Genomic DNA, 13,523 nt, shown 5'->3' with positions numbered 1-13,523 from the left:
GTGTAAGTAACCAGGGAACATGGATGGCGAATGTTACAAGGCTACCTTGGAAGGTACAAGTCAAGTGGTCACCACCAAACATCTTCATCTTAAGGTGCACATGACTTTTTTGGGCATTTTAGGTCTTGATGGCAGCCATTATCATACTATACTATACCATACGGGTGGATTAACTCTTATCCCACAAACGCAATATTTATCAGAATGCCTTGTTTCAACTAGTGGACTTGCATAGAACATATACTTGAAAAAAATGTTTGGGTTGACCTCCACTTTAAGGAAGAAAAAAAACAGAAGACAGTAGCATCATAACATCGCACAAGCTAGTCTCCATTCATGACCTTATTGAAGAGACATTATTTGCTAAGAGTGATTTGTTGTGTTAAAAAATAATCTCACAACAATTTTTGGGCTAATTTAGCGGTTCTTGTTACTCAGTTCACAATGCTAGCAAAGCTATGGGAACTATTTGTTTAGCCACCGCTAGCTAGCACTTAAACAACAACATGCATTATGAAACATGTTTGTTTTTCTTCTCAGTGCAATCACTATGTAAGTGAACCACAGAAGACAACTACTGTGGGTGCAAAGAAATCCTATGTTGTGCCAAGTTATCAAAAGGGGTATTGTATATAATTGAGGGTAAAAATTAATTCTTACAAGTCTATAAATTATTATTATTTTTTTTTACTTTTGCTTCAATCGAAGCGCTTCTATTTTTATGTCTCATGTCTTTAAATCGTTTCTTATCTGTACTTGTGCTTAAGTACAGAGTGTGAACGCTTCGGTAGGCAGGTGCATGTAAGATGTGAAACATAAGGAGATGCAGCAGTTGCGTGTCGCATTTCACAGCACAGTCACTCATTGCTGGTTACTAACGACAACCATTGTCAGAGGTCAGACTTGTGTGAGCTTTTCTGTGCTCCTCCTCCAGTAGTGTTTGCTTCCGTAGCTCCTTTGGTTGCCACAACATGCCGGGTTGTTGCCAGGTAACCGTGCACTATAAAACCGCGTCCCACTTTTGGATGCAACAACATCCCCAAGCTCTCATCTCAGGTGAACAAGAGACCTCTTCAGGAGTCATGGTGAGCATTCAAACACAAACATTCCGATCGATTCACATGTAAATCATACACAAGTCACATTACTAAGAAAAGCTGGATGACAGCGTAAAGTGCGGTTGTTGTTCTTGACCTCTGACATCTTCTTGCAGCGTGAATGTATCTCCGTCCACGTCGGCCAGGCTGGGGCCCAGATTGGCAATGCATGCTGGGAGCTGTATTGTCTGGAGCATGGCATCCAGCCGGACGGGCAGATGCCCAGTGACAAGACCATCGGAGGAGGAGACGACTCCTTCAACACCTTCTTCAGCGAGACCGGAGCTGGCAAACACGTTCCCAGGGCGGTTTTTGTGGACTTGGAGCCAACGGTCATTGGTGAGACGAGACAAGACTGGCACAAGTAGTTTCATGATAGAACATCCGATCATCCAATCGTGCAAAAATATGCATCTGTCAATGTTTGCCTACTATTGTAGATGAAGTGCGCACAGGAACCTACCGTCAACTCTTCCACCCTGAGCAGCTGATCACGGGAAAGGAAGATGCAGCCAACAACTACGCCCGCGGTCACTACACTATAGGCAAGGAGATCATTGACCTGGTTCTGGACAGGGTTCGAAAACTGGTGAGCTTTATTGGATAATCCGGTCGGACATTTATGTTTTCCCACACTCTAAAAACAGTTGGGTTAACAATAACCGCAACTTTCTGGGTTGTTTTCTGCAAAAAAATGGTAGTTTTGTACAAAACAACCCCATAAACTGTGCTATTTTGTATAAACAATTGAAGAAGGTGGGTCAAATTGACCCCATTAGTGGATTGGTCCATTTTTGACCCAAAATGGTGTTATTTTTAACCCTACTGCAGTGTACTCATGACTATCTTCACCCTGGCAGGCTGACCAATGCACTGGGCTCCAAGGTTTTCTTATCTTTCACTCCTTTGGAGGAGGAACTGGTTCTGGTTTCACATCTCTGCTGATGGAACGTCTCTCAGTGGACTATGGCAAGAAGTCCAAACTGGAGTTCGCCATCTATCCGGCTCCTCAGGTGTCAACTGCTGTGGTGGAGCCGTACAACTCCATTCTGACCACGCACACCACCCTGGAGCACTCGGACTGTGCTTTCATGGTGGACAACGAGGCCATCTACGATATCTGCCGCAGGAACCTGGACATCGAGCGTCCCACCTACACCAACCTCAACAGGCTGATCGGTCAGATTGTCTCTTCCATCACCGCCTCGCTGCGCTTTGACGGCGCTCTGAATGTGGACTTGACCGAGTTTCAGACTAACCTGGTGCCCTACCCGCGCATCCACTTCCCCCTGGCGACCTATGCCCCCGTCATCTCGGCAGAGAAGGCGTACCACGAGCAGCTGTCTGTCGCGGAGATCACCAACGCCTGTTTCGAGCCGGCCAATCAGATGGTGAAATGCGACCCTCGCCACGGCAAGTACATGGCATGTTGTCTGCTTTACCGCGGCGACGTGGTGCCCAAAGATGTCAACTCTGCCATCGCCACCATCAAAACCAAGCGCACCATCCAGTTTGTGGATTGGTGTCCCACCGGCTTCAAGGTGGGTATCAACTACCAGCCGCCGACTGTAGTTCCTGGGGGAGACTTGGCCAAGGTCCAGAGAGCCGTGTGCATGCTGAGCAACACCACCGCCATCGCCGAGGCATGGGCCCGACTGGACCACAAGTTTGACCTGATGTACGCCAAGAGGGCCTTTGTGCACTGGTACGTCGGCGAGGGGATGGAGGAGGGAGAGTTCTCCGAGGCCAGGGAGGACATGGCTGCCCTGGAGAAGGACTACGAGGAGGTGGGCACAGACACCATCGGGGATGAAGAAGAGGAAGAGGGGGAAGAGTACTAACTGAAAGAGCAGCACTGTGTCTCTATTTAACTTTTTTCAGGCTTCTGTTCCGTCACATTAGTCACACGCAGTTTTTAAATATGGTTCAATGTATGGCATAGTAACTCTTAATCACGCTCGTCCTGGCTCTCCTCCACTTGGAAGGTTGCGTAATACAACAAGCTCAAAGAACAGCTCAAGGGAACCAACAAGTCTGTTGCTGGGTGACCTGCAATTAAGACCTCACAAGAACTTTGTCAAATTAATTGCAGGTTCGTTGTTGTACCTGTCCTTATTCAACACCAATTTTGTATTTGACAATAAATCCTCTCAAATGATACAGGGGTGTCAAACTCTTTTTTTTTTCCTTCACAATAACACATTAGAATTATGGTTTCCTACAGAGGCCAGTAAAAACTGTTCAAATATTATTACATTTCTTTTAAAAGAGGGATTGGTAACATAAAATGCGTGCAATATATCAACATTTCATCAATGTACATAAAATGATGTGGTGGGACAGATCTGGCCACTGGATTTTATGTTTGACACCTGTAATCGGTCTTGATTATTACCTATAATAGCATCATTTAAAAAATCCGTCTTGAGGTCTCAATATCATTATCGACAGAGCAGCAACGCACGGCATAACGTGAAAGCCGTGAAAGGAGAATGAAGCACTACACCAGGGTTGCCCAAATCCGGTCCTCGAGAGTCCCTGTCTTGGTCGTATTAGATATTTCTCTCCTCCAACACATTTGATTCAAATGAATCTCATCAGAAAGCTTTGCAGCTACACTGTCAGTCAGTTATGTCATTAATTATAGTGGTCATTTTGGACACTTTCAGAATCCAGGACAATTAGCCTACTCAAATACATTGTAACAAACTGGGTTAAGGCAAGGCAAGACAAGTTTATTTGAGTAGCGCATTTCATGCACAAGACAATTCAAAGTGCTTTTCATGAAATATCAAAAGCATTACAGAAAGAGAAATAAAACATTAATTACACAAATCAAAATCATGTAGAGTAATTAGATTAAAACGATTAAAAGCTAGATAAATAAAAAATAAAAATACAATAGAGATTTCATGCATATAGGCGCATGAGAAAAGAAATGTTTTTAACCTGGATTGGAAAGTGTCTACATTTGGTGAAAGTTTAATCTCCACTTGCAGTTTGTTCCACTTTTTTTGCAGCATAACAGCTAAATGCTGCCTCCCCATGTTTAGTCTGGACTCTGGTCTGGACTAGCTGACCTGAGCCGACCTTGGATCTGAGCGCCCTGCTGGGTTTATATTCTTTGAACATATTGTAGATGTATACTAGGCCTAAACCGCTCTGGGATTTGTAAACTATCAGTAGAGTTTTAAAAACGAAAATATAAATATAAAAACTAGTGAAAAGAATAGTCGGAATCGCTGACAGAAGCCCGTTTAAAATTACACTAAGACTAGAATTAGACCGACCTATGGACGCCACTCTTTTATCCCCCCCACCGGAAAAAGAGGCGAATGACGGTCGACGGAAGGGTATACCCACGCTGCTGACGGATGACGAAAGACGGACGCTCAATTTGTAGTAAAATGCCCAGCTCTGGTTATTTCCACGCCGGCCTTGACGTAGGAACAGCGTTGTTTCTATGGTGACATGCTTGCTGAGTTACAACGACACCATTGATTGCATCATATGAGTACGTGAATAATTATAACAATTACAATACATATGCAACATCAGCATGATCCAGTTTTTCAAATTTTTTATTTGCGACTGACCAAACTTGATTTATAGTGAACGGAACGTCACACAGAAGTTTGCAGGGACGGAAGCGAGGTCAAAATGTCTACTGTCTCTTTAAGGGTCACGTGTTTGTAGCCAAGGCAATGTTGTGTTTACTTCCGAGTTATCAGGTCGCAAGCAAGAGGGACGCAAACACGCCCTGGACACCGAGTAAAGAGGATTAAAGTCCCGCAGAGATGGCAGGGGAGGAGGTGGTTGAGATACCCGGTAAACAAAAAGCTTCTTGCACCTTTTACGCGTGTTTGATTTAAATTGATCTCAGCTGTTGTCGGCACATACAGCGGTCAAATGGTATACAGTACCGTATGAGTAAGTTCCCGTTTGTGGCAAAGTCGAAACGAAATGTAATTAGATGACCGTTTTCGGGTAAATAACTCGCACATTTAATGTTCAGTTAATACAATTACGATGCAATACAATTACTGCTTTAGTAAAGTAAAAAAAAAACATGCTCATTTAATTTTTCAGTAGCTAAATCTTGTCTTTTTTTTTGTTTATTAACTGAAAATAATCGTACACATGGTCTTTTCTGTTCACCATTTGATTAGTGATGGATTCATTAAAAAACACACAAAAAAACTAACAAACATCTTCGTCTGTCATCGTCTTGCAGAATCCGGAGCAGTTTTCACATTTGGCAAGAGTAAATTTGCAGACAACGTTCCCAGTAAATTTTGGCTTAAAAATGACGTTCCTCGAAAAATAGCCTGCGGAGATGAGCATACTGCCTTAATAACAGGTATCCGCTCGTCTGAGCTTATTAACAGCCGTAGCTTCATCACCTGTTTAACAATATCATCTGTTTGTGTTTGTCTTCACAGAAAATGGAAAACTCTTCATGTTTGGCAGCAACAATTGGGGACAGCTCGGTCTGGGATCCAAAGTGACCGTCAACAAGCCCACTTGTGTCAGAGGTCTGCCTTTACTCAATCATTTGTGATGAACATACCGATCCGATGTGCGCTCATTGATGTCATGTGTGTTTTGTTTGTGTTCAGCCCTGAAATCAGAGAACGTCCAACTCGTGGCCTGTGGAAGAAACCATACGCTCATCTGCACAGGTCAGCATCACATGATCACATGACTTCTTTTAGCCACTCTTCCCATGTCTTCCATTCCTCTCTAGCCAAGGGGCATGTGTACGCCACAGGCGGCAACAGTGAGGGTCAACTGGGCCTCGGCGACTGCGAAGAGCGGACGTCCTTCCAGAGGCTGAAGTTCTTTGACTCCTGCGGGCCAATCAAAATGCTCGCTGCTGGTTCAAACACCTCAGCTGCCCTCACCGGTGAGACACTTGCGGTCATACATGTCAGCTGTTGATGGCAGCTACAGCTGCAATGACGCAGGGGAGTCGTGTCGGTTATATTTCTCGAGCACCATTTTGCAACAGAGATGATAATTGTGCACATTTTTTTTTCATCGCTTTATTTCAAACATATAACAAAATAATAAATATTGAGCAGGTCAAGAAGCACACTCCTCACACATGAAAGAAACCAAACTGAACCCCACATTAGCGAGCCATTTGGTAGTGGAGGACAAGGAAAAACGCCCTCTTCGAAAGAAACCCCGACTCAGTGGGGGCAACGGGAGAACAATGAGCACAACAGCATCCACATCAACAATAGCAATAGTCTCATGATGATACTGGCCCACTCCCAACATCACAGTCCCTTAGCTCCCCACCGCGACTAGCAAGCCGGTAATTGTGAATGATGATATCTGTTCTTTTTCCTTCTTATTTCAAGAGCGCGGTGAGCTGTTCATGTGGGGGGACAACTCAGAGGGTCAAGTCGGCTTGGGGAAGGAGAATCATGCATGCTCGCCACAGGAGGTCAGCGCGGGACAGCCTATCGCCTGGGTGTCCTGTGGATATTACCACTCTGCTTATGTGACGGGTGAGACGGAATATCTGGGAAATGTTAGCATTTGAAGTAGATACCATTGGCCTGATCTACTGAAAGGAAAAGGCGTTAGCCAAATGAGCAGATTTGGATTTTAGTAAATCAGGCGCCCTGTTTTTTTTTTTCTCCTGTTCTTGTGAAATTGATTTTTGTGACCTCTAGCGGACGGAGCTCTGTACACATTTGGAGAACGTGACAGTGGTAAACTGGGTCTAGGAACACACCAGCTGGCTGGTCATCGAGTCCCTCAGCTTGTGAAGAGCATGCCAGAGCCGGTCACTCGGGTGGCTTGTGGTGGCGGACACACTGTGGCCGTTACGGGTAAGAAAAAAAAAAAAAAATTGTGCTGAGTAGACTTTTTGGCAGCATCAAATATTAATAATTGCTCTCTGTCTTTCAGAGAATGGCGTTTATGCCTTTGGCCTGGGTCAGTTCGGTCAGTTGGGCCATGGGACATTCATCTTTGAATCGCGGCTGCCGCGCCAGTTAGAGCACTTCAAGAAAGGTCGAGTATGCCAGGTGGCATGCGGCGAGAACCACTCAGCGGTCATCACAGGTGTCTGACAACATTGCTCTTGTTCCATCTTGTATCGTCACTTAAACGGGACGTAAAAAAGTGAAATTACTTTGAATTATTTGAAAATAGAGCTGCAGCTCACAATTATTTTAATAATCAATGAATCTGTCGACTATTTTGTCGATTGATCAATCAATAGTTTCCACGACATTCTTTCAAACTGACTGAGCAGAAAATGCACAAACGTACTTTAATTATGATTCAGTTACTGGTTTGGTCCGTAACACGTCAGAAAAAAAGGCAAAAATGTTAATCATTGTTTTCCAAAGTAAAAGCAGATGTTTTATTTTGATTCAACACAAAGATAATCTTTTGTGCTTTGCAATGCCTTCATGGAGGACTACAGAAATATTGACTGAAATTCAAAAGATTTTAAATTAAAAAAGGTATGTAAATGATGAATCCATGATCAAAAATGACTATTGATTAATTTGATAGTCGATTGGTTGTCAATTAATCGATGAGCAGTCAGTCAATTTCAGTCTGCGGTATTGGACAGAATGGTGGGCCCCTCAGATGGATGAAAATGGAAGGATTAATCCGCTTAATTCTTATTTCACAAATGATAATCAAAATCCCATGTTTAGACTACTGGGGGCACAGACAAAAAATCTTGCAGAGAAAGTAAAATTGATGACATCTTTATAATCACCTCTTAAGTCACTTTTACAGACTGGCTCTGTCACACACACACACACACACAGAATTTATTTTGATTACCTTTTTTATTATTCTTTTTTTTAATATTCCCATATCCCATATCAGCCCCCTGATCTCAGTTGTTTGCAAAGGCGCTATGTAGATGTTGTTTTTGTTTTCAGAAAGCGGTCTGCTTTACACCTTTGGTGACGGCAGACACGGCAAACTGGGTCTAGGAGAAGAAAACTTCACCAACCAGTTCAAACCGACTCTATGTCCACGCTTCATCAAGTGCCAGGTCCAGGAAGTATGTGATTCCTCCGCATGGAATCACACGTGTGTCGTGTTGCCATAGCAAAACGGTCAACGATGTTATCGCTTGCAGGCAGTTTGCGGCGGTTGCCACATGGTCGTGCTGGCGCGACCCAGAGACGCCAGCTGCGGCGCGGTGTTGCTGGAAGACAATGACGTCACTGAGGATTACCTGGAGAGGCCGTATGTGGAGCTACTGGGCGACCTGGGCGACACCTCCAACCCGGCCCGTGTTCGCCGCAGGGAGAGGGTGGGTCGGACACATGCATGTGTACTTCTGCCAAGTATGTTGTGTGGACACATTGTGAGTTTCTCAATCTTACCGCCAAAGGAACAGTCGCCGGAACAGTTTGGCACCATGGCCGGAACGTCGCCCGCGGTGACATCGGGCTACCTCCAGCCAGAACCTCCCGTCTCCAGCCACACCACCCTGCCCGGCCCGCCTTCGTCAGAACTGGCCCACAGAAAGGTGCTCCATAGCGCTCATCGACATGGCAACAAGGGTATCTACCTCACTCCATCTTTTTCGGTTCACTGACCCGCAAACACCCAGTAATATGAAGAAAAGATGTGGCAGAATTGAATATTGTATATTGCACCGGTCCACATGCAGCATGTTGTTTGTCGTGGCAACCAACACTCTAAAAACACTTGTCTTGAAAATAACACAATTTGAGGTCAAAAATGGACCGATCCACAACTTGGGTCAATTTGACTCGACTTCCTTGGACGTTTTTGCAGAAAACAACCCAAAAAATGTGATGTTTTGTACAAAACAATGCAAGAAAGTGGGGTCAAATTGAGCCAATTTGTGTATCTGTCCATTTTTGACCCCAAATTGTGTTATTTTTAACCCAACTATTTTTAGTGTAACTAAAAGAATTTTACAGTTTTCCGAAGGTTTGATTGACTAATGGGTGTTCCTCACACTGTGTTGTACACGATTAGAACCGTCTGCAGGCCAGGCTGACGACGTTGTGGAGAGCCTGAGTGACACAGAGAGCGTGAAAGGTTTGGGAGAAACCACGGATTTTCTCAACATGGTGAGAGAACTCAAGTCCTCAAGTCCAAAGTGGACAACTGTGACGTTTGCGCTCACGGCCCCTCTCGTGTTTTCCGGCAAACAGACGCATGTGATGAAAATGGATCCTGGTGATAAAACGCTCACACTTTCTCCACTTCACAAGGTGACTCGCTCACACTTGTTTTGACGAGCCTCGTTAATGTTGATACGCAAGCTTCCATACGACAGATCTTTTCCATTCTACATTCTGCTGAGGATTTCTCTTTCATAGTGAGTCGTAGTGCTCTGCTAACAAATGGCAGCTCCAACAGCTGACTCTGTCCCATCTTGTTGTCATTTATCCTCAGGTTCAAGGAAGGAAGTCAACCCAAAAATAATATTTGCAATGATATGTTCTTTTGGCCTTCACTGGTCTAACCGCGGCATTCTGGTTAATATTGCGTTTGTGGAATATGAGTTAAGCAGCAAAATGCACCCGTTTTTGTCCATCTCGGGGGGCGGCCATTTTGTGACTTCTGTCGACTAAAGCTGACATCAAAGTTGCTCAGGGGTCAGGCGACGACCAATCACAGCTCACCTGTTATCTGAAGCAAAGCCATGATCGTTTTTTAAACTGAGCCCTGAGCAACTGTGATGTCATTTTCAGTCGACAGCAAGTGGCAAAATGGCCGCCCCCTGAGGTGGACAAAAACAGTGAATTTTACTGCTTAAAGTGGAAGTCAACCCAAACATTTTTTGCAGGCCCACTAGTCAAAACATGACCTTCTGATTAATGTTGCGTTTGTGGAATATGAGTTAAGAAGCAAAATCCACCCATTTTTAGCCATCTCAGCAGGCGGCCATTTTGTCACTTCTGTCGACTGAAGATGACATGCTGCTCAGGGCTCAGGCAACGACCAATCACGGATCAGTCACGGATCAGCTTTAGAAAACAGATCAGCCGCGATTGGTCGTTATCTGAGCCCTAAGCAGTTGTGATGTCATTTTCAGTCAACAGAAGTGACAAAATGGCCGCCCCCTGAGATGGCTAAAAAGGGGTGGATTAACTTTTACTCCACAAACACAGTCTTTATGAGAATGCCGTGTTTCAACTAGTGGGCTTGCATAGAACATATTCTTGGGGAAAAAAATGTATGGGTTGACTTCCGCTTTAAGTCATATTCCACAAACGCAATATTAATCAGAATGTCATGTTTCAACTAGTGGGGCTGCTTGGAACATATTCTTAAAAGAACATTTTACAGTTGACTTCCGCTTTAAAGACTTGATTGCGTGATTGTCCTGTCCAGCATTTCCTCACTCACTAATGCATGCCTCTTTTCTATCCTCTTTCTCTCTGGTTCCCGGGATCGAAGAAGGGTAAACACGGTAAGACCGTAACGAGTCAGAAAGAGAAACCATTAAAAGAGAGAGAGCTCTCGGAGCGGCCCGGTTTCTCGTCGACGTCCCCGTGCCAGAACCGTCAGGTTGCGGCTGCTCGCAAAGCGGCCCCCGCCAAACTCACCAGGAGCTCAAGCGCCCGCGCTCAGAGGATGACCAAGCGGAACAAGGAGAACCGTATCACAGCTTCCGAGAAGCCTCGGGAGGATTCGGGAGGCTTCAAGAAAGCGGCGGCCAGGCGGCAGCTTCAGCCGTCGGCATCCAGGAGTCGGCGAGAGAAACTGGAACCGGAGCAAAAACCGCTTTCAAAACGATGCAAAGGAAAACCAACCCGAGTGGCAAGGCAGTTTTCAGACTTCAGTTTAAGTGATGCGCGGGAAATGAGCCCGCCACAACGCCCCGAGGGGAAAACAAAGTCCAAGAAAATCTCCAAAGATCCGAAAACATCAAAAAATGAGAGAAACAAAAAAGAAGCCCAGTCCAAAAACGCTGACGAAGCGCCGTCTTTGCACCTGCTCGCTGGGGCTGCTCCGTTGCTCCACGAGGTGGCGGCCTTCACTTTGCCTTCGCCGTCTGAGAGCAGCCACAACGTCGCCTCCGACACAGCCACGCTACCTGACGGCAACCAATCGGCACCGAGCATCGGCAGCAGCGCTCCTTCAACCAAAAGAGGAAGACAGAGCAATCAGGACAAGGAGGACGACGACCAGGACGGACACACAGGGGAGGAAGAGGAAGAGCGGGTTAAGACGGTAACAAGTGCAAGTGAACAGGAGGAGGAGGCAAGTCACACCTCTGAGAAAGTCACAGAAAAAGACGACAGTGACACGCTTATGCTGGATGACAATTCAGGAACTGAGGATGAGGAAGAAGGTGAAAGTGCTCAGGAGGAGGAGGAGCAGAAAATCCAGACCACTGGAAAAGACGTAGATGACGAAGAGAAAGAAAGCAAAGAGCTGGATGTTGAAGAAGAGACAGAAGGAGGGGAGGAAGAGTCCGGTCATGAATCAGAAGGTGAAGAAGAAGAAGAAAAGGAGGAGGACAAAAGTGAGCAAGAAGAAGAGGGGGAGGAGGACGATTCGGCCTCTTCGAAGGAAAGTGAAGATGAGGACGAGGAAGAGGGGGAAAGCAGCGAGGAGGCAGAAAGTGAAAGTGAAACAGAAGAAGGTGAGGAGGAGGAGGAGGAGGCTGAAGAAGAAGAGGAAGAGGAGGAGGAGGAGGAGAGTGAAGAGGAAAGCGGGGAGGAGGAGGAGAGTGAAGAGGAAGAGAGTGAGGACGAGGAAGAGCAGAATGAAGAAGAAGAGGATGACGAAGAGGAAGAGCAGAGTGAAAAAGGAGAGGATGACGAAGAGGAGGAGCAGGAGAAAGAGGAGGAGAGCGAAGAGGAGGAGCAAGAAAGTGAGGATGAAGAAGAAGAGGAGGAGGAGGAGGAGGAGGAGGAGGAGGAAGAGGTCAAAAAGAAAAGTGCTAAAGCTCAGAGAAGACCGAGATCGGGAGTCAAAGGTCAATCAGCTGGAGAAGCAGAAGACTTCTGGGATGACGTTCTACCTCAGTACCTTAACCTGAAGTAACCCCAGCCTAGCGTAACAAAATGCTCATGTGCTACTTTGACTGGGACTCGATACACCACAACCAACGCAAGTGTTGTTTTTGCATTTTCTAATAAATGGAGAGAAACATTTTGCGTATTTGAGGATGAATACCGCTCAAGCAAGCAGCAAAGTTGAACCTTTATCTTCCGATACGTCTCCTTCAAACAACTCCAAACATGACAATATGGCAGTTCACAATCAATATTTATCGAACCTCACGACAAAAGCATAAAAACGTGCCACCCGCGTGTAATTAGGATTCCCACTTGATCGAGGCAGGACACGCCCGCTACAATATGATTGGCTGCATATCGCAAGACACGAGAGTGGTGAATCTGGAATCTGATTGGTTAAAAAAAAAAAAAAAGCCATTGCCTAATAGTTTGTATGTGTCACGGGCCAATGCTAATCGCCAGAAGTGAGCATTCCATCAGATTTATGGACTGGTCCGTCACGGACGGATACCATTTTGCTGATGAATGACGGGGCACATTTTTTAAAAAAAATGACGGACTAAGCACTGACAGAAGTGAATTTTCTTCCGTCTGAGTAATCGTCACTAACCACATCCGTCAGTGACGGAGGCCCATTTTTCTAATGTTTTTTGTGGGTTGGGGGCCGGACTGACGGACCGACGGACTTCTGACGAACTAACTGACGGAAGTCAACCCAAACATATTTTTTTTAAAGAATATGTTCCATGCAGCCCCACTAGTCCAAACCCAGCATTCTGCTTGACATGGCGTTTGTGGAATTTGAGTTGAGTAGTAAAATCCACCCGTTTTTGTCCATCTCAGGGGGCGGTCATTTTGTCACTTGATGTCGACTGAAAATGACATCACAACTACCCAGGGCCCAGGGAACGACCAGTCACGGGTCACCTGTTTTCTGAAGCTGAGCCGTGATCGGTTGTTACCTGAGCCCTGAGCAGTTGTGATGTCATTTTCAGTTGAGACAAGTGACAAAATGGCCGCCCCCTGAGATGGCTAAAAACGGATGGATTTCGCTGCTTAACTCATATTCCACAAATGCAATATTAATCAGAATGTCATGTTTCGATTAGTGGAGGCGCATGGAACATATTATTGTAAAAAACATCTTTGGTTTGTTTTCCCTCTTTAACTGACGAACTGACCAACTGATGATGACAATTCAATTCGTCACGAAAAATGACGGACTGACAACTGACGGACCACCAAAATGTAATAAAATGCCCTCTCTGCGCATGGCATCGAAGGCCATGGGCAGATGACACTGACGTGGCAACACGGAGAAACAGAAATCTGATTGGCCAAGCAAATCTAACACACGACGCGCAGCTGTGCAGCCAAGACACACACTGTGAAATGTTGACGATACACTGAAATATACAAATGA

General features: G+C 45.4%; 2 protein-coding genes across 7 annotated transcripts; both read left to right on the top strand.

The window, feature by feature from the left end:
* The first annotated feature begins 1,050 nt into the window (after positions 1-1,050).
* LOC147152855 (tubulin alpha-1A chain-like) lies at positions 1,051-3,208 on the top strand. Its single transcript, XM_086032641.1, has 4 exons — positions 1,051-1,085; positions 1,214-1,436; positions 1,538-1,686; positions 1,958-3,208. The coding sequence occupies exons 1-4, from the start codon at positions 1,083-1,085 to the stop codon at positions 2,936-2,938; spliced, it is 1,356 nt and encodes a 451-aa protein (XP_085888767.1). The 5' UTR covers positions 1,051-1,082; the 3' UTR covers positions 2,939-3,208.
* Positions 3,209-4,792: 1,584 nt separating this feature from the next.
* rpgrb (retinitis pigmentosa GTPase regulator b) lies at positions 4,793-12,919 on the top strand. 6 transcript variants are annotated; one of them, XM_086032433.1, is made up of 14 exons: positions 4,793-4,925; positions 5,332-5,457; positions 5,540-5,632; positions 5,717-5,779; positions 5,845-6,003; positions 6,467-6,616; positions 6,839-6,943; positions 7,023-7,178; positions 8,021-8,145; positions 8,224-8,400; positions 8,482-8,653; positions 9,099-9,193; positions 9,278-9,337; positions 10,530-12,919. In XM_086032433.1, exons 1-14 carry the CDS (start codon positions 4,895-4,897, stop codon positions 12,123-12,125), a joined length of 3,108 nt encoding a protein of 1,035 aa, XP_085888559.1. In that variant the 5' UTR covers positions 4,793-4,894; the 3' UTR covers positions 12,126-12,919. The 6 variants fall into 6 exon arrangements, with proteins under 6 accessions (XP_085888559.1, XP_085888481.1, XP_085888397.1 ...); XM_086032355.1 differs by having other exon boundaries at positions 6,785-6,943; positions 8,021-8,136; XM_086032271.1 differs by having other exon boundaries at positions 6,785-6,943; positions 8,488-8,653.
* Positions 12,920-13,523: the final 604 nt, after the last annotated feature.

The sequence above is a fragment of the Filicampus tigris genome, chromosome 1 (assembly GCF_054856515.1).
Source record: "Filicampus tigris isolate MCC_2025a chromosome 1, RoL_Ftig_1.0, whole genome shotgun sequence".
In the NCBI taxonomy this organism is placed as follows: Eukaryota; Metazoa; Chordata; class Actinopteri; order Syngnathiformes; family Syngnathidae; genus Filicampus; species Filicampus tigris.
The sequence above is the reverse complement of the archived record's forward strand: the minus strand, read 5'-3'. Positions and strand labels throughout refer to the sequence as shown.